The 25289-nt window shown below is 49.7% G+C and overlaps 1 protein-coding gene across 2 annotated transcripts in view; it reads right to left on the bottom strand.

Annotated features, from left to right (window-relative positions):
- The window catches only part of HNRNPH3 (heterogeneous nuclear ribonucleoprotein H3), a 187084-nt gene that overhangs the window by 69281 nt on the left and 92514 nt on the right, over positions 1-25289 (bottom strand). For both annotated transcript variants that reach the window (XM_078643206.1, XM_078643207.1), the window contains one exon: positions 14769-14849. In XM_078643206.1, coding sequence (XP_078499332.1) covers positions 14769-14849 — 81 coding nt within the window. The remainder of the gene's footprint in view (positions 1-14768; positions 14850-25289) is intronic.

The following is a 25289-nucleotide window of genomic DNA, read 5'->3' as shown; positions in this document are numbered from 1 at the left end:
CTCTGGTGAGAATCTCCTCGCTGATTTCCACCTCTGCCGTTCGGCCTCCGCGTAGGGGTGCCCCTTCTCATCCCTCTGAACTGCAGGGCCCCCATGGACCTTGCCGTCTCGTTGTCCTTCAGTTGGGTGAGCTGGTCATCAACTGGGGCTCCGATCAGTGTTTCACCGTTGAAGGGTGTGTTCAGGATGTTATTCTGAACCTCAGCCTTGAATCCTGACATCCTGAGCCAGGCTGCCTTCTTTCTGTGATGCCTATGGCCATCAGTCTGCTGGATGTTTCTGCCCCATCCAAGGCTGTCTTCAGGCACGAATTGGCGATGCTCTTCCCCTCTTCCACAAGGTGTGATGCCCTCTCACGGTATTGTTCCGGGAGGTGCTTGAGCAACTGTCCCATTTCATCCCAATGCTGGTATTGATGCCTATTCAGGAGGGCGTTGGAATTCGCCATCCGCCAGTGCATTGCGGCGTTCCTCTCAATCTTCCTGCCAGTTAGATCCATCCTCCTGCTTTGTCAGGTGGGGGTCCAGACGTTGTTGGGACGTTTGCCCTTTTCCTGGCCGTTGCAGCGGTTATAGAATCTGCTGTGACGGATCCCTTGATGTAAGCTGGGTCTTGTGAGGAGAATTTGTATTTCTTCTCTGTCCTCGGCGTTACAGATCTGCATGTAGCCGGGTCCTTGAAGGCCTCCTTCTCCAGGTCTGATACTTTAGCATGGGCAGGAACTGGCTTCTTGTCTGTATGGGGAGTAATGTCTCAAGCAGGAAGTCTGCTTTTGGCTTTTCCTCTTCCAGCTTAACTCCATAAGCTGCTGCTGCTGCCTTCCTTACCATCTCATTGTATGCCCCAATGTCATCCGGTGGAGAAGGCCTCGAGGGGTATGTTTCCACTGCCTCCTCTGGGTTTTCGGCCTCGATGTCCTGCCATTCCTGGTCTTGGGCAGTCGAGGAACCTGAGCCGTAGTTAGACTGCTGTTCCCCGTAATCCCCTTCAGTGTAGTAGAGGTCTTCCTCCTCTTCGTGCTCTGAAGGCTCCGGAGTTTTTGGCGGCTCTTCGGCGTCGAACTCCTCGAGTTACTGTGCCTCAGCGACGGTCAGTGCCGGCTTCGAGGGGATCTTGTAGCTTTTCATCGAAGTCCTGCCTTCTCTGAAGGATGTTCTCCATTTCGGCCTCGAGCCTTCTTTTCCTCAGCATTTCTGCGGCCTGTTCGTAGTCGAGCGTTTCAGCCGCTCTTTTCAGCTGCGTCGACGTCGAAGCTTTCTTCGGCTTTTTCTTTCAACGAAGTCGAAGCCCTTTTTCGGGGGCTTGCTTCGATGGCCTTTGCTTTTCGCTGGCCTTCTGCCTCTGGGAGTCCTTCTCGGAGGATCCGCTGGGCTCTTTTTCGGAGGATGCAGCTTCTGTCGTCGATTTGTTCTGCGCCGGTGCTCCTTTCGAGGCTCTGTGCTCAGACTTTAGAGTCTGCCTCAGGTTTTCGAGGCCCTGTGGGAGTTTTCGGGGTCGTAGACTCTACCTTATCAGGCGTTTTCCTATCGGTCTCAGCGACCGTGAAGTCCTCTGGGCCTTCGGTGATGTTGTCCTGGTCGTCGGTGGAGAGGCCAAGTTCATAAAGCGTCGGGGCTTGGCCCTTGCCCTGCATCGTGTGGTGAGCTGTCCTCTGTCTCTCGAATTCGGAGTGTCTTCAGCTTGAAGACGAAGCAGGCGTTGCAGTCTCTGCTCTCGTGGTCGATTGGCAGGCAGAGGTTGCAGACTGGGTGCTGGTCCTTCTGTGCGAACTTGTGGTGGCAGTTCTTGCAGAATTTAAAGGGCGTCTTGTACATACCTGCGCTCAGCGGGCCCCCTGTGTGCGCATTCCTTGAAGGACGTCGAAGATTTCGAAGTTCTCTCCTTTCTTCGTCGTCTCCTCTCTAAAGGTCCTCTTCTGTCGATGTTCAGGTCTTCACCTGTGAATATTTGCTGTATTTTCTTCTTTCCTCCTCCAAAACTTCTGGAGCTTCACGCGACGATCCAGACCCAACGGCGGAAAAAAGAATGTGAAGATGGCGCCCAAGGGTGGTAGCTTCCGCCGGAAGCACGCCGACGTCACTGAAGGTACACCAAATGGTGAGACGTCGACGCCCACCTGGGCTACGACAAAAAACAAAAAAAAAAAAAAAAAAAGAAAAAAAGACTACAATTCCGGACCCAACCACCAGATTGCGGAATATGCACAGCATAGTGAATCCAGAAAGATTCACGCTGCAAAACTATTCGTTTTACAGCGTGAATCTTTCTGGATTCACTATGCTGTGCATAGATTTTGTAGCGGTTTCTCATTTCTGTGGCGGCTGGGTGGAAGATGAGCGTTGGTTATGGAATATGTGCTGGAGCACCTTTTGTCCGACTTGTGCTTCCTTGTTCATCTGTATATCCACACAGTTGTGCTTCGTGAACGTGTGCACCGAAGCCCATGTTGCCGCCAGGCATATGTCCTGTATGGGTGTGTTAGCCAGGAAAGCTATTGTAGCACCCTTTTTCCTAGTGGAGTGGGCATGTGTCCCCTCTGCTAGCTCCTGTCCTGCACGTTTGTGGCAGAGTTGGATTGTCTGTGCGATCCATCGTGCAATAGTCTTTTTGGTTACTGCCTTTCCCATGAAACTGTTGGCGAATGACACGAAGAACTGTTTTGTTTTCCTGTGTCCCTTCGTCCTCTCAATGTAGTGCATGACTGCCCTTCTGGCGTCCAGGGTGTGCAGAGCTCGCTCTGCGCTAGTTGTTGGTTTTTGGAAAAAACTCGGTATCTGTATAGACTGGTTCATGTGGAATTTGGATACCACCTTCAGCATGAAGTGTGGGTCAGTCCTCATCACAACCATATCATTGTGTATTTGTATGTAGGGTTCTTGTAGCGTCAGCGCCTGAAGCTCGCTTACTCTGCGTAAGGATGTTATTGCAACCAGGAAAGCTGTTTTCATAGTTAGCATCTTTAGGGAGACCTTGTGAAGTGGTTCAAAGGGCTCCTTCAGGAGTTCCGTTAGGACTGTGTTCAAGTTCCATGCAGGTGGCGGCACCTGCTTGGTTGTGCGATCCTCTTTGCTCCTTCTAGGAATCTCTTCACCACCTGTGATGTGAAGAAACTCCTGCACGTTTCTCCCCTTGTGTAGGCGACTATCGCTGCCAAGTGAACTCTCCAAGAGGATGAGCTAAGGTTCTTCTCCAGCAAGTGTGTCGGGTACTTTAGCACTGTGGAGTCCTTCATTTTAGTGTGAAGTCTCTTTTCTGCACCACATTGTGAATCTTTCCATTTTGCAACGTAGCACTTCCGAGTGCTGGGCCTCCGTGCTTCCCGAAGGACCCTCAGGGTGCTTTCTGGCAGTCTCAAATGTGCGAACTCTATGTCCTCAGGAGCCACGCTACTAGGCTCAGGCTCTGGGTGTAGCACCTCTCCGTTCTGCATGGAGAGTAGGTCTTTCCTCTTGCCGAATCTGTGGGGTGCACACTGTCTCATCTCCATGATCTGCAAGTACCATGTCATTCTGGCCCACTGTGGCGCGACCAGTATCAGGGTCATGTTGCGCGCTCTGCACTTGCTCAGCACTCTCTGCATCAGTGGTATCGGGGGAAAGGCGTAAGCAAATGTCCCGGACCAATCTATCCATAGGGCATTCCCCAGTGACCCCTCCTCGGGTTGTCTGGATGCGAAGTTTTGGCATTTTGCATTCCGGCGTGTGGCAAAGAGGTCCACTGATGGTGTTCCCCATCTGTCGATCAGCCACCTTGTCTCTTGAGCATTGAGCTCCCACTCGTGGGATGCCGATGTCTGTCTGCTGAGCCAATCTGCTTGTATGTTGTCCTTCCCTGGTAGGTGTATGGCTAGCAGGTCTATCTTGAGAGGGATGGCCCATCTCCAGATCTCCTGCACCAGCGTTGAAAGCGGGGCCGACTGTGTGCCCCCCTGCTTGTTGATGTAGAACATCGCGGTGGTGTTGTCCGTTTGTAGCAACACCTTGTGCTTGTAGCAACACCTTGTGCTTGTACACTCTTGTTTGGAAAGCTTTCAGTGCAAGGAAGATTGTCTTCAATTCTAGGTAATTGATGTGCTTTGTCGCTTCTGCTGGCGTCCACAGTCCCCTCACCTTGAGCTCCTCCATGTGAGCGCCCCATCCCTTCAGGGATGCGTCTGTGGTGATGGTCACTGTTGGCGTTAGAGGCTTTCCCCTTGTTATGTTCTCCATGGTCCACCAGGTCATCTCCTTCTGCACTGCGTGCGTTACAACCACTAGATCCTCCCAACTGCCTGTAGCTTGTGACCATTGCTCCTGTAGCCATTCTTGAATGGGTCTCATGTGGAGACGTACATTTGGTACCAGGTGGATGCATGATGCCATCATCCCCATGATCTTGCTCTCAGTCCTCACTGTCCGAGCTTGTCCCTTCCGGTAGAGGCGAGTTTCCTTCACCAGCGCCCTCGCCCTCTTCTCGCTGGGGAACACCTTGCCCTGTAAGGTGTTGATGTGTGCTCCCAGGAAGATCTTCACTTGTTCCGGCTCCATTGATGATTTCTTCCAGTGGATGGAGAACCCCAGTCTTATGAGCGTGCTCGTCACTGTATGTGCGTGCTGCTTGCATTTCTGGTATGAGTTTGCTTTCACCAGCCAGTCGTCCAGGTAGTGATATACGTGTATTCCTTGCCTTGGTAGGTGCGCGGAGACTGCTGCGAGGCACTTTGTGAAGACCCTTGGTGCTGATTTTAGCCCGAAGGATAGTGTCGTGAACTGGTAGTGGCTTTCTCCGATGGTGAACCTGAGCATATGCTTGTGCTTTCCGTTCATTGGGATGTGCAGGTAGGCGTCCTTGAGGTCTATCGTGACCATGAAGTTCCCGATCTGCAATTGCGGGAGCACCTCTTGCAGGGAGGTCATTTTGAATTTTTGCGTTCTTATGAATTTGTTCAGGAACCTTAGGTCCAGAATGGGTCTCATTGTCTCGTCTACTTTTGGTACCAGGAAGTACGTTGAGTATATTCCCTTGTTTCTTTCCTTGAAGGGTACCCGTTCTATGGCCTGCTTCTGCAGGAGTTCCTTTGCTTCTTCCTGAAGACGCTCTAGCTGTTTGCTTGCTAGTGGTTTTCTTTCTGTTGGCCTCCCCTCCAACTCTATGCAGTATCCGAATTGGATGATGTTGAGGATCCATTTGTCTGATGTGATTTCTCTCCATTCTTGGAGGTAAAATCTTAGTCTTCCTCCCACTGGTGTTATGTGGTCGTAGATGTCTAGCTTGTCTTGACCCCTCTGTACGTGCTGCCCCCTGGGATCTTTTCTGTGGGCGGGCACACAGTTTTTTGAAGTCACTTAGAGGTGGGCTGCTGTCCCCCTCTTCTATTCTGTCCACGTCCATTTCCTCTCCCTCGAAAGGACTGGCCTCTTTGTTGGTATTGCCAGGACTGCTTCTGCGAGTCTGCCTGGTGCGTTTGTTGGAAAGCCTGGTGTGATGTACCTGGCTGGTTTCCACCTCTCCCGCCAGGCCTCCATGACGGGGTGCCCCTTCTGTTGCCTCGGAACTGCAATGCTCCCATGGACCTTGCTGTTTCGTTATCCTTTTTTAGTTGACTGAGTTTCTCATCAACTGTTCCAAAAAGCGTATCTCCGTTGAACGGTGTGTTCAGGATGCTGTGTTGCACCTCAGGTTTGAAACCTGAAATCCTGAGCCAGGCGTGTCTTCTTTCAGTGACACCCATCATCATGAGCCTGCTGGAGGTGTCTGCTCCATCCAGGGCCGTCTTAAGGCAAGAATTTGCCGCGTTCTTCCCTTCTTCAACCAGTTTTTCGGCCTTCTGTCTGGCATCCTGGGGCAGGTCCTTCACCAACTGCCCCAGCTCCTCCATGATCTGGTACATGTGCCTGTTTATCAGGGCGTTGGAATTAGCCATGCGCCAGTGGGTCGCGGCATTCCGTTTGATCCTTCTGCCTACCAGATCCATCCTCTTGCTCTCCTTATCCGGTGGTGGTCCAGAAGTAGTGGGTACGTTAGCCCTAAGCATGAGCGCAAAATCCGCTACGCTCGCGGATTTTCGGTAAATCCGCGATCTCTTGCGAATTTACCGAAAATTCGCAATCCGCGAGCGGCGGATTCAGAGGTCGAAAGTTCAAGCCTTGCTGGCCTGTTGTAACTATTTTACGATGGCGCCGGCAAGCTGCCAGCGCCATCGTAAAATAGTTACTAAATTAGCTTCAACAGGAAGCACTAATAGATAAAATCAAGCAGGCGCTCGTGCATCTGCTTTATTTTATCTATTCGAGCTTCCTGTTGAAGCTAATTTAGTAACTATTTTAGGATGGCGCTGGCAGCTTGCCGGCGCCATCGTAAAACAGTTAACGCTGTTCCTGTGGCCAGTGTGAATACTTACATTGCCTTAGAAACATAAATATAGCCTTGCCCCACGACTAGGTTTTATGAACTGCAATTATTTGTGTGTCAGAAATATAATTGCACTCCACAGTGTTAGCTAACTCAGTGGGGGTATCGTTTTGCACAATTACAGAAAGTTTTAATAAACAATTGATACGTGAAGTTTTGAATTTTTAATGCATTTTGCAGGCGCTTGAGTGCCTTTTGCCAGACCTGTCACTTATCATTAAAGCTGCGTGAAAGAAAATGGCTACCTTCTAAAATAAACTTGATTGGTAAAAGTATAGCCTGACAAAAAAACAATGGCAGACAGAGGAAGGAGCTGGGCAGCTGTGCCCTCTTCCCAAATGTACCATCGCTAATCAGCTGTGATGCTGGACAGAGGCCTTTGCATCCTTGACTTTCACGAGCGCAATCCTCGTGCTGTTCCTGTGGCCAGGAGCTTCTGTATCTTCTTCATCCGCTGCTCTGATCGGTCTCTGACCTTGTATACACACAAGAGGCATGTGCACTCGCATGGAAGCCCCGCCCCAAATCCGCTAATCTGCAAATACGCGGATTTTGCCCATGCTTAGTTAGCCCTCTTCCTTGCTGTGGCCGTGATAATGGAGTCTGCGGAGACCGTGCCCTGAATGTAGGGTGGGTCTTTTGAGGAATGTTTGTATTTCTTCTCTGTTCTGGGAGTTACTGCCTTGCATGTTGCGGGCTCCCTGAATGTTTCCCTCCCTTGAGCCAAGACGCTGTCGAGCATTGTAGGTACTGGCTCCTTGTTTGCGTGGGGAGCAATGTCTCTAGAAGGAAGTCTGCTTTCTGCTTCTCTTCGTCGAGCTTGAGTTTGAATGCCGCTGCGGCAGACCTCATCACCGAGTTGTAGGCCTTGATGTCGTCCGGCGGCGAGGGCCTCGAGGGATGTGTCTACCGCCTCCTCTGGGCTGTTGGTGTCGACATCTAGGTAATCCACCTCCTGTAAGTCAGAGGGGGCCGACTCTGCGTCCGTCCTGCTGTCCTCTTCCTCCCCATAGTTGTAACTATCGTAGGGATTCTCGTCCTCTCCCTGGTCGACCACCTAGACATCCGGGTCTTGTTCCTCGGCGACCTCGTCTTCCTCCTCGACCACCTCCACCACTGGTGGCTTGGTCTTGTGTGGAATCGTGAAGGTTTTCATCTTTGCGTTGAATTCTTTCTTCCTCTGCAAGATGTTTTCCATTTTGGCCTCGAGGCGCCTTCTCTTTTTCTCCATCTCGGCTGAGAGTTCCACGTCGGATGGTTCGGCCGCTCTTTTCGGCGGTTGGCTCGGCGCCGTGCTTTTCGGTGCCGAAGTTTGACGTCGAACCGGATTTTGGGTCTCTGGTCGGCGTCGGTAGTTTAGGGTCCTTCTCCCTCTGCGTCGATCGATCCTTTTCGGGGACGATTTGACGACTTCTGCTGTTCAACAGCTCTCGGCGCCGGGGACTCCTTCTCAGGATCCACTGGGCCTGTGAGTACTCGCGGATGACAGGTGTTCTGGCGTCGGCGCTTTTGGGGCCTTGCCCCCGTTTTTTCGAGACTCAGTCTCTCGGGTTCTTGGGGGCCTGAGAGTCTCCTACCTTATCTGAAGTCTTCGTGTAATCGGTCTCTACGACCGTGTAGCTGTCGTCTTCGGCGGCAGCGTTGTTTTCTTCCTCGGAAGACATCCCCAGATCGTAGAGGGACTGAGTCGGGGCCTTCCCCTGCAGGGTGGCGTGCGCTACCCTCTGTCTCTTTCTCTCACACGAAGGGTCTTCGGGGCGAAGGCGGAGCAGGCGTTGCAGTCCTCGCTTTCGTGATTTACCGGTAGACAAAGGTTGCATACCGGGTGCTGGTCCTTTTGCGCGTACTTGTGGTGGCAGTTACGGCAGAACTTGAACGGCATGTTGTCCATCATCGAGCGCTCAGGGCCTCCCTGGTCGCGTGTTCGTCGAAGATCTCGATGAATTCACCTTCTCCTTTGCTGACTCCTCGTCGATGAAGTCTCCTGGAGTCTTCAGATGACTTTTCTTTCTAATTTCTGTATTTTCCTTCTTTCTCCAAAAATGTCTGGAGCCCAAACGGGAACGATCCAGACCCGACCGCGGAAAAAAAGAATCTGAAGATGGCGCCCAAGAGTGGGAGCTTCCGCAGGAAGCATGCCGACGTCACCGGAAATGCACCCAAGGAGGTGTGACGCCGACGCCCACCTGGGTTACAAAAAAACAAACAAAAAAAAACAAGAAAAGACTACGAATCCGGACCCAACCACAAGACCGCGGAATAATGCACAGCATAGTGAATCCAGAAAGATTCACGCTGCAAAACCCTGCCAGTCAGTGGTTTCCCTGCTGCAGTATGGCAATGTAGAATGGCACTTGTAATCCATCTCGCTATCCCCTGTTTTGACAGCGGGAGACCTTTGCTTGGCCCACCAAAAGCAACAATTGAGTATTTCCGAAATCCCTTGGTACGATCCAAATAGAATTTTAAACATCGTTGCACATCCAAAGAATGCAGCGACCTCTCCGCTGGTGTAGCCGGCTGAAGAAAACGCTTTCAGAATAACCGGCTCGTTCAAGTGGAAGTCCGAGGGTACCTTGGGTATGAACCTAGGGTTAGTTCTCAGGAGAACAGTGTTCCTTTTAAATTGTAGGAAAGGCTCCTGGATTGTAAGAGCCTGCAATTCTCCAATACCTCTTGCCGATGTGAGGCCGAGAAGGAGAGCCAATTTTCATGAAAGGAACTTAATGTCAGAATGATGAATTGGTTCAAATGGGGTTCATGAGTTGAGTGAGGACTAGATTTAGGCGCCAAGTAGGAGGCTGAGGCCTCACTGGTGGATAGACCCGGAACAAGCCCTTAAGAAATGGTTTAACAATCCTTGAAGACCACAACGAAGGTCCAGACCCAGACCGTCTGTATCTTGAAATGGCTGCCAAATGAACCTTTATGGAGGAATGGGCCAGCCCAGACTTAGCCAGGGACAGAAGATAAAGTAGAAACTGATGAGGCTTTGAAGCAAAGGGATCAACTCCCCCTCTCCTGCACCAAATACAAAATCTCTTCCATTTAAAGTGGTAAGTCCTGTTCGTGGAAGGAGCCCTCGCCTGGGAGAGGACTTCCTTAATTTCGTTTGAGATGGGGAGATTCATAAATTCTCGCTGCTCAGGAGCCATGCCGTCAGGTGTAATGACTGTGGATCTGGGTGCCAAACCTGTCCTTCGGACATTGTGAGGAGATCTGGAATAGTCCTCAAGGGAAGGGGAGGAGCTAGCGACAAATGGAGCTCCGTGTACCAGAACTGTCTCGGCCAAGCAGGGGCTATCAAGATCATCCTGCATGGTTCCACCTTGATCTTCCTGATGAGCCGCGGGATCAGAGGGATGGGGGGGGGGGGGGAAGGCGTAGACTAATGTCCTTGACTAGGCTATCGAAAGCGCATTCCCCAATGATCCTCGGTGGTTAAGCCTGCTTGCATAAGACCGCATTTCTTGTTGGTTGGTGTGGCAAAGGAGATCCACTGCTGGTCTGCCCCACTGGCTGAAGACCGCTTCTAGAACTCGCTGGTTCAACTCCAACTCGTGACTGACTGAGGATAACCTGCTCAACCTGTCTGCGTTCTCGTTTAGAACTTCTGGCAAGTGTGCTGCCTTCAGCGATATCCCGTGAAGGATCACCCATTACCAGATCTGTTGCGCTTCCTGCTACAACGGAAGAGATCTGGTTCCTCCTTCCTTGTTCACATAATGCATGGCCGTGGTGTTGTCCGTTCTGATGAGCACTTGTGAACCTCCTAGGCGAGGAAGAAAGGCTTGTAGAGCCAGTTTTATCGCTCTTAGTTCCAAGAGATTGATGTGGAGCCGTCTATCGTGAGGAGACCAATGGCCACTGACATGTAGGTCTTGCATCACTGCTCCCCAACCCTCCAATGACGCGTCCGTTGTTACTACTTGGAGACGGATCGCTTACGAAGGATAGACCTTGGGACAAGTTTCTCTGCTCTGTCCACCATAAGGCCGCTGTTCTCATCATTGGAGTGACGGTCACCCTGTCGTCGAATGATCCGTGAGTCTGTTTCCATTGGATGTCTAGTTGTTCCTGCAGAGGACGCATTCTCAGTCTGCAGTGAGGAATCTGAGGTATGCATGATGAAATTACCCCCCCGCAGAGATTTGTAGCAGCGTACCGAAAGACACTTTTTGTAAGTCCCGAGCCAAGGTATGTAGTTTTTTCCTCCTTTCCAGGGTTGGGAAAGCCTTTGAGAGTTTTGAGTCCAGGATGGCTCCCAGGAAACGTGCCTTTCTGGACGGAACCAGGGATGATTTGTCTTTGTTTAAAGTGAGTCCCAGATTTTGAAACCAGTTTGTACAAGCCTGAACAGCGTCACGCGCTGCTTCCCTGGACGAGGCCTTCAGCAACCAGTCGTCCAGGTAGGGGAAGACTTGAAAATGGTTCCTTCGCAGGAATGCTGCTACCGGCGCCAGCACCTTCGTGAAGATCCTCGGGGCTGAGCGAAGACCAAAGGGTAAAACCCTGAATTGAAAGTGGCTCTTGGCTACTGTGAATCGTAGAAACCTTCTGTGTGCTGGGTGAATCGGAACATGAAAGTACGCATCCTCAAGATAGAGCGTGGCTATGAAATCCCCGGATTGATGAGCCTGCAAGATGTCTTGAAGAGACCATCCGGAAAGACAGAAAGATGAGCGGTGTTGAGCTCCCCGAGATCTAAAATGGGCGCCATTTCTCCAGCATCTTTACAAGGAAGAACCTGGAATAGAACCCTTGTCTTCTTTGGTCGGAGGGTACCGGCTCTATAGCACCCTTCTGGAGCATCTGATGAACTTCGAGCTGCAGAAGACGCAGGTGTTTCGATGGAATGGCTGCAGGGGGCTTGGGTGGTGGGAAATCCCAAGGTATGGCCTTTCCGAATGATGTTGAGCACCCAACGGTCCGATGTTATCTTGGACCAATTCCGAAGGTATTTGGTTACCCTGCCTCCAACTGATGACTTCTTGGAGGAGGGAACAATAGGAAGAGCCAGGAGGCCTCTATTGTCGCTTGGACGTATCACGTCCCCGTTGAGCTTGTTTCCCCTTGTTGTAAGGCCTAGAGTAATTTGAGGATTGGCCCTGCCTTTGTTGATAAGGCTGGCGGTATTGCTGGGATCCTGAGCCATAGGATGAATATCGCTGTTGCTGATAGGATCCTCTGTAGTTCGTACCTCTGCCTCTGGATCCTTTAAAAGGAGTTTTGCTGTACTGAAGCGTACCCAAAGATCTGGCGGTCTCGGTCTTTGATGTCTTGGAGAGGGTGGTCAATTAGCTTTCCGAATAGTGCTTCCTAATCAAAGGGAAGATCTAGGACCTTATTTTTTATCTCAGGTCGAAACCAGGTCACCTTCAGCCACCCCTGGCGACTGCAGCACCAGCCAACAAACGAAACGCCGTCGTGGCAATGTCCATGGCGCAGTCAATGATCTTCATCGAGGTCGCCTCCCCCTCTTGCAAGATCTTTTTTGCCTCCGATTTCAATTCTGGAGGAAGCGGATCCAGGAACAGAGCGACATCACACCAAAGCTGGCGGTCATATATGCCCAATATTGCCAGGGCATTGGCAGCTCGCACCAGAAGACTCGCCATCGACGAGAATCTCTTCCCAGCATTGTCCAATCTCCGTCCTTCCTTGTCCGGAGGAGTTGTCAAGGGAGCACAGGGATTGCGGGATTTTGTCTGCGCCGCTTGCGAAATAACTGAGTCCGGTCTTGGGTGGCCCGTTAAGACAGCTGGCCCATCGTCAGGTGCTTTGTACTTTATCATCAAGATGCGGTAGTACAGGGACCACCGTCGCTGGGTTTTTCATAGCCTTAAGGCCTTCCTCCCACAGATGTTGCACTACAGGTATGGACCTTGCCTTCCGATAAGGTTCCTTGAAGTCATACAAGAAACATTCCGTGGCCACCGCAGGCATAGCCAACTTGAACCTGCCAGCTGCTCTTTTCATCAGCTGATGAAAACCCCCTACATCCGCTGGCGGAGAATCCACCGGATCCGGACATGGGGATGGAGGGTCCGGAATGATGTAGTCATCTCATTCAGTAGCTTGATCAGTATCATGATCCGAATCACGATTCCCCTCCGAGGAATCATCATGGCCGTCTGCAGGCTTGGAAGGCTCTTGCAGAATAGTTGCCCGTGGCTGAGGGGACGCCTGAGCAGGTAATTCAGGAGCAGGAGCTGCTGGCGCTACTGGAGCCGGAACCGGCCTTGTAGCCTTAGATTTGTAGTCCTGCAGCATCTTATGCAGGTCCTGCAGGAAAAAGGATCACACCGTAACCATGTCTTGACCTGAATAATGCTGTGATTGGGCAGCCTGGTGATAACAGCCTTCCTGGTGATACCCTCCTTCAGAGTCTGTCTCCTGACATTTGACCAGAAGTTGAGGGGGACTATTAGCGTAGCCATATGAGTCCTGATCATCCTCATCTGACTCTTCATCAAATAGCAGAGCTGGTGGCAAGGGGGTTACTCTCCTAGGAAATGTCATCTCCGGCGTAATCCTTGTGACAAATAGTGATCCTTTTCTGATGCCAAAATAGTAGACGGTTCCGCCAACGATGGCACTGTGTGCAGACGTCGTCTACTCCGCCGACGTAACATGCCTTGCAGACACCTGTACACTCGTTGACGAGATAGGCGTAGTCGACGATGAAATAGTCGACGATCCAGCAGTCGTTAAAGTGGTCGTCGTCGAGGCTCCCGTCGACGACACGGTACTCGTCGCAGTCACACTCGTCGACTATTTTGCCGTCGACGTCGCTGAAGTAGTCGACGCCTTCGTCGACGATGCTGTCGTCTGTGACCCTCCCGTCGACGCTGTTGGAACGGTCGACGCTTCCTTTCGACGACGACGATACCTTCGTCGACGAATGTTCCGTCGACGGAACCAATTTTAACTTTGGGTTCAATTTCTTCGTCGACGGAACGTCAGTCGTCGACGCCTTCATTGTCGAGGACTTTGAACTTCTGTCAGAAGATTGGGAAGAGGGTTACTTGAATGCTGGATCAGTCTTCAAACCCTTAGAAGGCGTAGAAGGTCCTGCCCTCTCCTTTTCACTATGGTGAGGAGATTTGCCTGGACCTAGGCTCTCAGACTCTCTGGGGGTCTTTTTTGAGGCCTTAGAAGGATGTTCCACCGAAGGAGAAGGGGAACCCCTACCCCTCTTGACTGACCTTCTGGACGACAGCTGACGATGAATCCTAACTGTCACTGGAAACTCCATGTTTCCTTTCCTTCTGTTTCTGAAGCCAGGTCAGAAGTCTACCAGCCCGATCTTGGAGGGTCTTGGTAGAAAAAGTGCGGCAGTTCTTGCAGTCCTCTGCCTTATGATCCGGATAGAGGCAATAGATACAATCCTTATGTTAATCCTCCACAAACAACCTTTTCTTGCCACAGGTGGAACATGGCTTGAAAAGGGCCTTCTTTTCCTTGTCAGCCATCCTTTTCTAAATCCTGAAGAGAAAACTTAAAGAAAAAACCTCTGAAAGATGAAACGAGCAGAGCTCGAAGGAGACTGCTTAAGCACAACGTGCGGTAGAAAATCTGAGGCTCTGAGGTTCCTTCAGGAGGGTTCTATGGGGTGAGGCTCTTCTGAATGGCTGATGCCGAAGTTTGGTCTCTTTTACAAAAAGAGGGTGATATGCGACAAATGGGAATGAGGCCTAGGTCTTTTCTTTCTCTTTTGTACCTACTGCTATAGTATTTGTTACCGAGACTCCCATTCCAACGACGGGGAATGATACAAAAGCATGGTAATCTATGAAAGTTCCAATACTGGGGCAACTTGTGAGCCTAGCATGAGGTTTTAATGCCCCATTAGGATTAATTCAAGTAGCAAATTACAAGTGGGGCAGCACCATATATTGGTGTCCCCCTGGAAATTCATTGTTGTGCATTTCTTTTTGCTTACTTCCAAGTAAGATGTTCATTAAAACCTCTGAGTAGGACCAGTTCAAGATTTGAGAAGGTGTTCTGGTGCATTCAGACTGCTGACTGACGCAGATGGGCTTGCCTTAGGCACAACCGTGCAGCATGTCCATTCATCGTGTCAGGTAGCAAAAACACCTAGCACGCTAACCGAAATGGCAGCCCGCTCTTAACTTGCGGGAACTTACCAACATGTAAAGACAAGGAAGGACAGCAATCAGTAAAAACAGCAAGGTAAGCAAGTATTTTAAAAAGCTGCTCCCAAAGAGCTTTAACACAGCTCTACGCCCAAATTCTGACAGCGCTATGAAAAATAGTAATTTTAAATATTGGTTACTAAGTATGTAGACAGTAGCACGGTAAACCTAGACCTCAGGTCAAATAATTACTCCAAATGAAAGTTTGTAAACGCTCACCATAGCCACCCAAGGCATCAGGATTTCCATACATTCCAAAATTGCCAGTCATTCCCATTCTGCCGTAACCTGCTTGATTATCTAAAAAGAAAAGATAAGTCTTCATGAACAAAAACATTGAGTTACATTAATGTAAACCGCAACTCCGGATAAAGAAATAGAAGGTCATGGAAGAATCAAAGTGCCACTTTCATTTAATTTCGGCAATCATGACGAGAATGAATATGCTACTTACCAGTATGCATCTGTTCTTGGCATGTAGGGCTGCTGACATTCATATCTATAGCATAGATCGCCGCCTAGTGTTGGGTCCGTATGATTGCACATTGTCCTGGAAGAGTCTTCGAAGTATCACGAGATAGGTGGCTCCTCCCCTGGACTACAGTGCACATGGGCATCGACTCCATCCCCAGATTGTTTTTAGCCATTGTGGCGAAGATGGAGTGTAACAGTGTGAGCGATGACCATGCTAAGAGTAAGTTTGAATTCTGCAGCCGCTACAGGCGCCGGGGAGGAGGGCGGGCGATATGAATGTCAGTAGCCCTACATGCCAAGAACAGATGCATACTGGTAAGTAGCATATTCAGTTCGAGGCATGTGGGCTGCTGAATTTATATCTATAGCATAGAATATATAGCAGTCCCTCCATTAACGGCGGCCGCCTGTGCCAGCTGCAGACGTTTGAAAAAGTGTCTTAAGAACAGCCTGCCCTACAGCTGCTTGGAGTGCACATCTACACAGTAGTGTTTAGTAAATGTGTGTGGTGTAGGCCATGTGGCTGCTCTACAAATGTCTTCCAAATGGATATTACCAAGGAAAGCCATGGAGGCCCCCAACTTGCGGGTGGAGTGGGCTCTGGGGGGACCGTTAAAGTGCGCTTAGCCTTGTGATAGCAAATTTGAATACACTTAACGATCCACCTGGCTATACCTGCTTCGGAAATGGGGTTGCCTTTGTGCTGGGCCGAAAAGGCAACAAAGAGTTGTTGCGTCTTCCTAAAATCCTTGGTCCTATCGATGTAGTACATCAAAGCTCGTTTGACGTCAAGAGTGTGGAGCATTCTTTTGGCTACTGTCTCTGGGTTTTGAAAGAACGCGGGCAGTTCAATGGTCTGATTGACATGGAACTGTGAAACCACCTTAGGGAGAAATTTAGGGTAGGTGCGCAGCACCACCCTGTTCGAGTGAATTTGTATGAATGGCTCTTGTACAGTGAGCGCCTGGAGCTCACCAACACGTCGCAGAGACGTAACGGCTATTAGAAAAGCCACTTTCCATGTTAAAAACTGAACCTCGCATGAATGCAGAGGCTCAAAAGGTGGGCCCATCAGCCTGGTGAGGACCACATCAAGGTTCCATACAGGAGCAGGCGGGGTCCTGGGAGGGATGACCCGTTTCAGTCCTTCTAGGAAGGCTTTAATGGCAGGCACTCTGAAAACTGAGAGATGCTGCCTGTTTTGGAGATAAGCTGCTATGGCGGATAAGTGTATCCGAATGGAAGCATATGCCAGCTTGCATTTGTAAAGATGTAACAAATAACAGATGTTGTGAGTGGATGCATCTAGCGGATTTATGTTGTGTTCTGTACAGTAAATGACAAACCGCTTCCATTTTGCTGCATAGCAAGCTCTGGTGGTGGGCTTTCTTGCCTCCCGTATGATATCCATGCAGTCGGGAGGCAAGTTAAGGTAGCCAAATTCTAAGACTTCAGGAGCCAGATCGCCAGGTTGAGCTGTTGCGGGTCTGGGTGCCGAATTATTATTATTCAAAGTTTTATATAGCGCGAACAAGATCTTTGCAGATAACAGAGCGCTTTACAGAAACAAAGGGTAGGGAGAACAAGGGGGTGATTAAACAAACTCTTGAAAACAATATAATAGTCGTAAGTGAGTAGCAAAGTAGGATAACAATCAAGTAAAAATATAATACAAATAAACAATCAGGGAATCAATAATGCAGAAGCAGTGCAATGTCTTTGATCCAGTAACAATAGAGTTCAGGTGAACTTAGCCATAAGGATGGCTTTTACCTCTTTGTTAAAAAATGCAGTGGATGAGATAAGCCTGGTTTCAGGAGGGAGTGCATTCCAGATCCTGGGTGCCATTCCTGAGAAGGAGCGTTTGTATGTTTTTTCCTTCCGAAATCTTCGAGGTTTCAGGAGGAGATTTTTTGTGCTTCTATTGGATCTCGAACCTCCTGATATAGTCAGCTTTTGAGTGAGGTAGTTGGGTGACTTGTGGTGTACAGCCAAGTGCGTCATACAGGCAATTTTCAGCTGTATTCTGGCTTCAAAAGGCAACCAGTTCAGGGATTTTAAGTCAGGGGATATATGCGTATGTTTCCTTGAGCCAGTGATGAGTCTCGCGGCAGCGTTCAAGGAGGCTCTTAGGGGTGCGGTTGTTGATAGGGGGAGCCCGCTGAGAGCCACAATTCCGTAGTCTATGCGAGGGATGACTAGGGCTTGTACAGCAGTTCGGAAGTCCTTAGCTGGGAGAAAGGGTTTAAGTTTCCTCAGAGTGTTAATTTGGAAATTAGCTCCTTTAGTTGCTTTGCTAATGTGCTGCTGCATGTTGAGATTGGAGTAAAGTGTGATGCCTAAGGATTTCGCGGAGTCCACGATGGTGGGCTGGACATTGAGAGCGGTTAGGTGATTGAGCCAGGTTTGGGTGATGGCAATTTTCGCAGGAGGTGAGATCAGAAGGAACTCAGTTTTCAGAGCATTTAGTTTGAGGTGATTATCAGCCAACCATGATTGGGTGTTTTAGTGTCGAGTTCAGAAGTTTGATGTCTTCCAGGGATTGTAGCTTGAGGTAAAGTTGAGTGTCATCGGCGTACATATGGAAGTGTACATTCGATGCTTGAAGCAAGGTGGTGAGTGGTTCCATGACGAGGTTGAACAATGTGGGGGATAGGGACGATCCTTGTGGGACGCCTAGAGTTACTGGCACAGAGGACAGTACGTTGTTGATCTTGAACTTCTGAGACCGGTTATGTAGGAAGGAAGGAAGTGAACCATTTGAGGACAGTCCCGGATAAACCCATTCTGGTGTTTAACAACTCCAGTAGATTCTCATGTTTGACCGTATCAAATGCTGAGGAGAGATCAAGAAGGATGAGGAGGCAGGAATCATTGCGATCAAGGATTTGGAGGGCGTCATCAATTATGTGCGTCATAGCCGTTTCCGTGCTGTGTTTTGCTCGGAAGCCTGATGAGGGTTGAGGAGGTCAAACTGATCAATGTGTTTTGTCAGTTGGAGTTGTACGCATTTTTCTAGCAGTTTGGCCAAGGTGGTGATGGGGCGGTAATTGTTTAGGTCGGCCGGGTCAGCTGTATGTTTGAGTATAGACGTGACTTGCCCATGTAGGAGAGTAGGGTCTGCAATCCTATGATCACCCAGATTTTTGCTTTTTGCTTCACTGGTTTACGACTTTCCCTGGCTGTGGGCCTGCTAATCAGACCCACAGCCTAGCTGTTCTCTACTCCAAATTGTACCCAGGTACTGAATTGGCACTGGGCCCTCTCCAAGTCCCTGTACCCAGGGCTGAGGTGCACCCAGAAGTCTCCCAGGGGCTGCAGCATGTATTATGCCACCCCTGGGCTGACTAACTAAATCAGACACAACTGGCTGCTTGACAGCTGGGGCAGAGTGGTGTACTCACCCTCTGCTGTAGATATAGTATTCCTATATCTAAACCTAAATGGACACACAGATCTCCTATCAGTCACTCCTATGGCAGGCCTTGACAATCCTGAAGGCAGAGTGCTTGGAATCGTGTGCGATAGTGCTCTGGCATGAGCTGAGCCTGTCTGCGGCTTTCGGGATCCATCCCTTAGCCGTTTCCATGATATCGCATACCATATACTCTTAAGTGCATTATAATCCTCGCGGTTATATGCCAACTCTGGTATCGCTTTATCAAAACATGTCGAGTAAGGTGTCATACGAATTGGAATACTAACCCCTCGCCAATTCTGGCGACGGGGTTAGCATTCCACCCTTCTAGAGGGACACGACCTGTATGTAACCTGTAACCCCGGTTAAAGTCAGACAGAGCCGTAGCTCCACAAAATGGATGCTGCCACCGAGACACAAGTCTGCCCTCCTGCTGCTGGGAGTCCTCCCAGCCCAGGAGGCAAGGACAAAGGGTTTCCTGCCAGGGGTGGTGCCAGCACAGTCCCAGACAGGATTTTGTGTATTCTAGGTAGGTAGGGCTTTAGAGGAAGGTGACTGCAAGTGGCACCCCGGTGCTCACTGTGCATAGGCCGGCTTGAACCAGTTCCAGGGGCACTCCAGCCCCTGATCTGGGGAAAGCCCGCCAAAGGAGAGGGGTGTAACCACCCCCCTCCTAGTCCCACCCATAGGGCAGGACTTAGTCGCGTGCCAGCCCCTTTTTGCAGGATAAAGGTAGGAACTGGCCCCCTTCCAAATCAGATCATCTTTGAATCCTGAAACTACTTTCCACGAAAGGAACTCAAGACTTCTTCCCAAGATTCTCCCTTGTGACTAAGGAGTAGTCACCCTGCAGCAGCAGGCACCAACCAAGCATCGCGGTTTGTTGCCAGTCTCTCCTCCGGATCACGACTGCTCCAGCACGACGAGAACCGGCTTCCCTGACACCTCTGACCTCAACCTACATCATCAGCCCAGCTGTGATCCGTGGGTGCGACGAGACCGAGGGACCGGCCATCTTCAGAACTGCACGACGCTTGTCCAGCACGACCACCAAGTGACCCTCGACTGAGTGCTTTGGGGTAAGAGAAGCCCCGACCCTGAGCAGCTCCAGCACCGTAGTTCAGCCACCCTGCATCCACGAAATCTGCGTGGGGCCCTTCTGCTCACCGCGTTGTCCAGGTCGCTTGCCCGTTGGCTAGTGGCCCTCTCACGACGCCAACCACTGCTGGTCTGGTTGCTCCAGACTAGCCCTTGCTCCCCTCCAAAAGAGGAGCACCCTGGACCCTCCTGGTCCACTCAAGACGCCATTTTAGGTCCACCGCGTGGGCCTTGCATTTGCCAAGACTTGTTGCCCAATCCTGGGTCCAGCGACGTCGACAGCAAGTACCTTCGTGGGACAGCTCGCACCTCCATCCTGGTCGCCGACAACACCTCCTGGTCCGAGAGACTGCAGAGCCCAGCAGCGCCCACTCACCTGGCTGAGGTGACTTAGTCGGTGCCATCCTGGTGCCCACTCAAATCACTGGCTAGTGATTCAGAACTTGGTCCCCTCTGCTTACAGGTTTCTTCTTCCCTGATCCAGGCTTGGATCACCACGAACTCCTTCACTGGCCGCCTGCCAGCAACTTCTTTCTTCAGGCTCCTGGATCTTCAACGAGGGTTTCCGACGCAACTTGAACCCTATGCAGCCGCAGCCCCTGGGCTAGGTAACCTGAGTACTCCGGTGCTCCAGCATAGCCCAACACCCTAAGTGTTCGGATCCACTCTTGTTTTCGACCCACCTAGTCGGGTTCGCCCGAGAACAGTAACTTTGTCTTTGCTAGCCTCCATAGACTTTTTCCCGCCTTACGCGTGAGAGTTCCCACTCTGCACACGACGTCCACAGGCCTCCTGCAACTAATCTAAGTGTTTAGCATTGTAGGACTAGCGTTTCTAAAGTCTATGAGAATAGGTACTTACCTGCTAGTAATTCGCATTCCACTTCTTGTGTATATGGTTTTTCATGCCCCTCGGGCATCTGTGTAAATTGTGCGACTTAAAGTATTTTCGTAAGAGTTTTGTTGTGTGCTTAGCTCCCTGACTCATAAAGAGTTCAGGGTAGTCTTGTTATAAATAAATATCTGTTTATTTTCATAACAACTTGTGTGGTGTCCTTTCACTTGGTGTTCAAGGGGTAATGTGATGGTAAAACAGCTGGCTTAACACGCCCTCTAGAGTCTTAGCCTTAGACTGCTCGTATCCATGCTACTAGGATAGCTGGTCTATCAGGTTGACTTACAACCAATCATCAATAAGGGTTGTTTGGACCGATACATAGTGTTCACTAGAATAGTGAGCACTGCATATCAGGCCAACTTCTCATAGACCCATCCTGACGTTACCTTGAAATGGCTGCCAAAAAGACCTTCAACGTTGCATGAGATAAGCCTGATCTTGCCAAGTGCTAGAAAAAAGGTAATATCTGGTCCGGCGTTGCATGAAATGGGTGAACCCCAGCAGATTAACACCAAATGCAGATTCTTTTCCATTAAAGTCTGTATGTCTTTATTCTAGCAGGTGCTCTCGCGTAAGCCCGTACCTCCTTACAATCCGCCAAGATATTCAGATGAGCTAATTCAAAGTGCTCAGAAATGCCAAGCTGCTAATTTTAGAGAGGCCGGATCCGGATGGCAAATCTGACCATTCTGAATGGAGAGGAGATTCGGAATTGGTCGAAACTGTATAGGATTGCACTCAGAAGAGAAGTTGTTCGGTGAACTAGTATTGGCGAGGCCACCTGGGGGCGATGAGAATCAAGCGACATGGCTCTTTCTTCATCTTCCGGAGAACTCCCGGAACCAACGGTATCGGAGGAAAGGCGTAAGCATATATTTGAGACCAGTTTATCGAAAATGCCTTGCGAGTCCCTGTGGGGAAGCCAGCTTGCAAAGAAAACAGGCATTTGCGGTTTTTTGTCGCAAAGCGGTCCAGATCGGGATGACCCCACTGCTGGAATATTCGATCCGCTGTTTGCTGATGCAGTTCCTATTCGTTGTTGGACACCGTTGACCTGCTGAGGGTGTCCGCAAGCACATTTCCAACTCACGGCACATGAACAGCCAAGAGATTGATCCTGTGTCGCATCGCCCAAGCCCATATCTCTTGGGCTTCATGAGATAGAAGAACCAACCTCGTTCTTCCCTGTTTGTATAAGTAATGCATACTTTAAGTATTGTCTGAGCGAACCAATACTGTGGCCCCTTGAATGATTGCACGAAAGGATTTGAGGGCTAAGAAGATGGCACCTAGCTCTAGCAGATTTATGTGCCAAGCCTTTTGTTGAGGTTTCCATTTCCCGCTGACCTTCAGCCCTTGAAGACATGCTCCCCAACCCTCGAGGGATGAGTCTGTGGGGATTGTGTAATGTTGGCGCTTCTTGAAGGAAACGCACACCTTCTACAAATTTCTTTCTTGGACCCATCAAACAAAAAGGCCTCTTGCATCCGAGGAGTGATTAGAATGAGATCATCGATTGAACTGGAGACCTGCAACCACTTCTTGTCTAGCCCCTCTTGCAATCTCCTCATGTGTAATCTGCAGTTGGGAACCAACGGGATGCAGGTGGAGGCTGTGGCCAGGAATGACTGAGGATCTACTGAAACAGACTTTTGTACGTAGAAGAACCACCAAGTGGGAGCTGCAGGCCCGTCGTTCGTGTGAGACAAACACCTTTGCTAGGTTTGTATGATTGATGCTCCGAGAAACGTTCATATCGGAGCTAGTACTAGTTGGGACTTGTCACGATTTATTGAAAACCAGGTTTTGAAACCGTGACTGAAAAGTCTGGGTGTGCTGGACTGCTTGTAAATAAGAGCGAGCCCTTATTATACAGTTGTCTCAGTAATGAAGAATTAGTATGCCTTGCAGACGCAGATAGGCTGCCACTGGTGCCAAGATCTACGTAAAGACACGTGAAGCCGACCTAAGTCCACAACGTAGCCACTTCCTGTGCTTAGGCAGAATTGGCACATCAAAATAGACATCTTGGAGGTTGAAAGTAGGTATAAAGTCGTTCTGGCATAAGAACTTTAGTACTTTGAGGTACAACATTGGTAAAGTTTGCGCAAAGATCTAAAATCATGCGCTACTTTCCTGATTTGCTTGTTGAGGAGGAACGGAGAGTAAACCCTAACGCTGTTGGAGATTCGGAACCACTCCGACGGTCTCTGTTTGTATCCATATAGACACTTGTGCAAACCACTCCCGTAGATGAAAAAGGTGGATCCCTTTGGAGGTGTAGAAAAAGGGAAAATTGACAAATTCTAGAGTGTGCCCTTGGGCATGAAGTTTAAAAAACCCAACGGTTCTGTGTCACCCTTGACCAATTGGAATAAAGTGAGATATTAGACCTCCGATGTTTTTGGAGGGAATAAAGGTGGGTTCAAGGTAATCCATTGTTTCTTAGAAAATCATCGTACAGCCGAGGCAACTCTTCTATGTAGGGACTGTTAGTATTTTGCCCATGTGACTGCTTTTGATTTGAGTAACGCAGTTGGTTCCGATTGTAGGAGCCAATACTGGATGGAACTGCCTTGAAAAAAGGACGTGGATCTAGGTCCTCAGCACCACGAAAAGGCTGCGATTCTATATCCAGAGGGTGCGGGCAGTATCTGTGTGCTGGCCAGAAGGGATTCTCAATCAAAAGGCAAGTGAAGGATTGAAGTCTGAACTTCCTTGCGAAAGACGTAGCATTGTAGCAAAAATGTCTTCGCCAGACTGCCCCTCTTGCGAGCTGTCGAAAACCTGTACACGCAATGTCCGCTGCACAGTGTATTATTTGATGCACTTCTCTCTCTCGCTCTCCCTCCTGCAGGATCTTCAAAGTATGAGGCTTGGAGGATTCTGGAATAAGTTCTACTAGCGCCAACATGTCAGAGCACAGCTGGCGGCATACCTGCCCACTGGCTTGCAAGATAATCGCTGTGCCGCCTGAGTAATGACTTAGTCAGGGTAGGCTGAGAGACTAGAAAAGCAGGTGAATAGTGGGGAGTTTTACATGTCTTGTCAAAGCGTGGAAAAACGCCGGCACAGAGTGTGGCCCCTGCATGAGTTTAACACCTTCTTTCTAAATAAAGTCTATGATAGGAAGTGAACAAACTTGTTTCTGTGGTTTCCCCAGGACGAGGGGAAAGGGGGAAAACGATTCGCCGCTCTTCATAAGGAGGAGAAAACCTCCAATATTCACTGAAGGTGAATGCAAAAGAACTCCAGTTGCAAGAGAAGACGTAATCCCGCCCTGGTACAGGCCGTGGCAGTCTTGCTGTCAGAAATACATAATTCTGATCTGAAGAAAAAACATGCTCATACAGCTATGTGCTGTCCAAGAAGAATAATGGCGAAAGTAAAAAGCCATCACGTGGATGTAGCGGAAAGCTGCAGACGACGAAATAAATGGTCTACAAAATCACTGTCCGTTAACGAAGTCAACTGGCGTCGAAGCTGAATGTTGACGGAGCTCTCGCCGCCGACGGAGCTCTCGCCGCCGACGAGCCCACCGTCGACGAGCCTCCCAGTGGTCGACGAGCCTGCAGTCGACAAGAGGGCACGTCATCGACGAATGCCTGGAGGCGCTGTCGTTGCAGAGCACCAGTGACAGCAGAAATTGTCCTCAGAGAGTACCATTGACCGTATCGTCGACAAGCGGGCACATTCACGTAGAAAAGTGTGCAGAGTGAGTCTAGACGCCCGAGAGTAAATCTCGTGGGCGTAGATGTGGGAGGCACAGACTCAAAGAAGGCCAGAGACCCCTTAATTGTGATGTTACTTCAGCTGGTGAAGTAGAGGAGAAGCATCACTTCAAACCTTAACGTGCAGGACAAACAAAAAAATCCTCCCACATCAGAAGGGGGTATAGTCTAAGCCAGTGTTCTTCAATCTGTGGGGCGCGCCCCACTGGGGGGGCGCGACACCTTCCCAGGGGGGGGCGTGCACTCCACTTCAATTTGATCTTTGTGCCCTGCAGTCGTCCGTCTGTCCGTGCAAGTCTTCTTGAAGGACTCCGGACTCCGGTATGTGGAAGCGGGAGGGAGGGGAGATCAATAGCGCAGGAGGTGCCCGTTCTTTTGTTATGTTAACTCTCCCAGGAGGGGGTTAATCACAGAGCCGACAGCTTCAGCTGCAGTGGGACATGCTTTTGGTTTTTAGCAGAGGAGACCCCTCGCCTCCCACTGCACCTGAAGCATGTCAGCTCTGTGAATTAACCCCTCCTGGGAGAGTTAGCTCTTCCCAGAACGGAGACAAAGTTTTCAGGGACATAATGCTCCTTTTACTGTCTCCTGTATTTGTTTGCTCATAATTGTCACTTTTGCCTCATGTTATTTAGCGTTTGCTTTTGTAATTTGTTCACTTGTAATGTGCTCACATGTATCAGTTCTGTTCCTATTGTGAAGCGCACTGACCCCTTCGGGTAAAGTCTGCGCTATATAAAAACGCATAAATAAAGGGGTTGGGTGGGGGGGGGACTGAAAGTGCCAGCTCTATTCTACAGTCTTGCCTCATGACCTTGAATCATTTTAAAACACAATGTTGTAAATATCGTTTTTCAATCATTCATTTTTAATGTGTAAAAGTCTATTACATACATTTTACAGACAAAATGTGTTTATGTGTCATGCGACTTCCATATAAAAAGTTTATTTTAGATCAATACATGACCTAACATATGAGAAATAGAAGGTGGTGACAGATTATTTACAGTAATATTAGTGAACTGCTGTTGTGTAACATACTGAAAACACACATCACTATCCCTGAATATCCGATGTACACACATTTAGTATTTGACCAAAGGCATGAAAGAGCAGAGACTA

The sequence above is a fragment of the Lissotriton helveticus genome, chromosome 5_1, assembly GCF_964261635.1.
Source record: "Lissotriton helveticus chromosome 5_1, aLisHel1.1, whole genome shotgun sequence".
In the NCBI taxonomy this organism is placed as follows: domain Eukaryota; kingdom Metazoa; phylum Chordata; class Amphibia; order Caudata; family Salamandridae; genus Lissotriton; species Lissotriton helveticus.
This window is presented reverse-complemented; position numbering and strand designations above follow the sequence as displayed.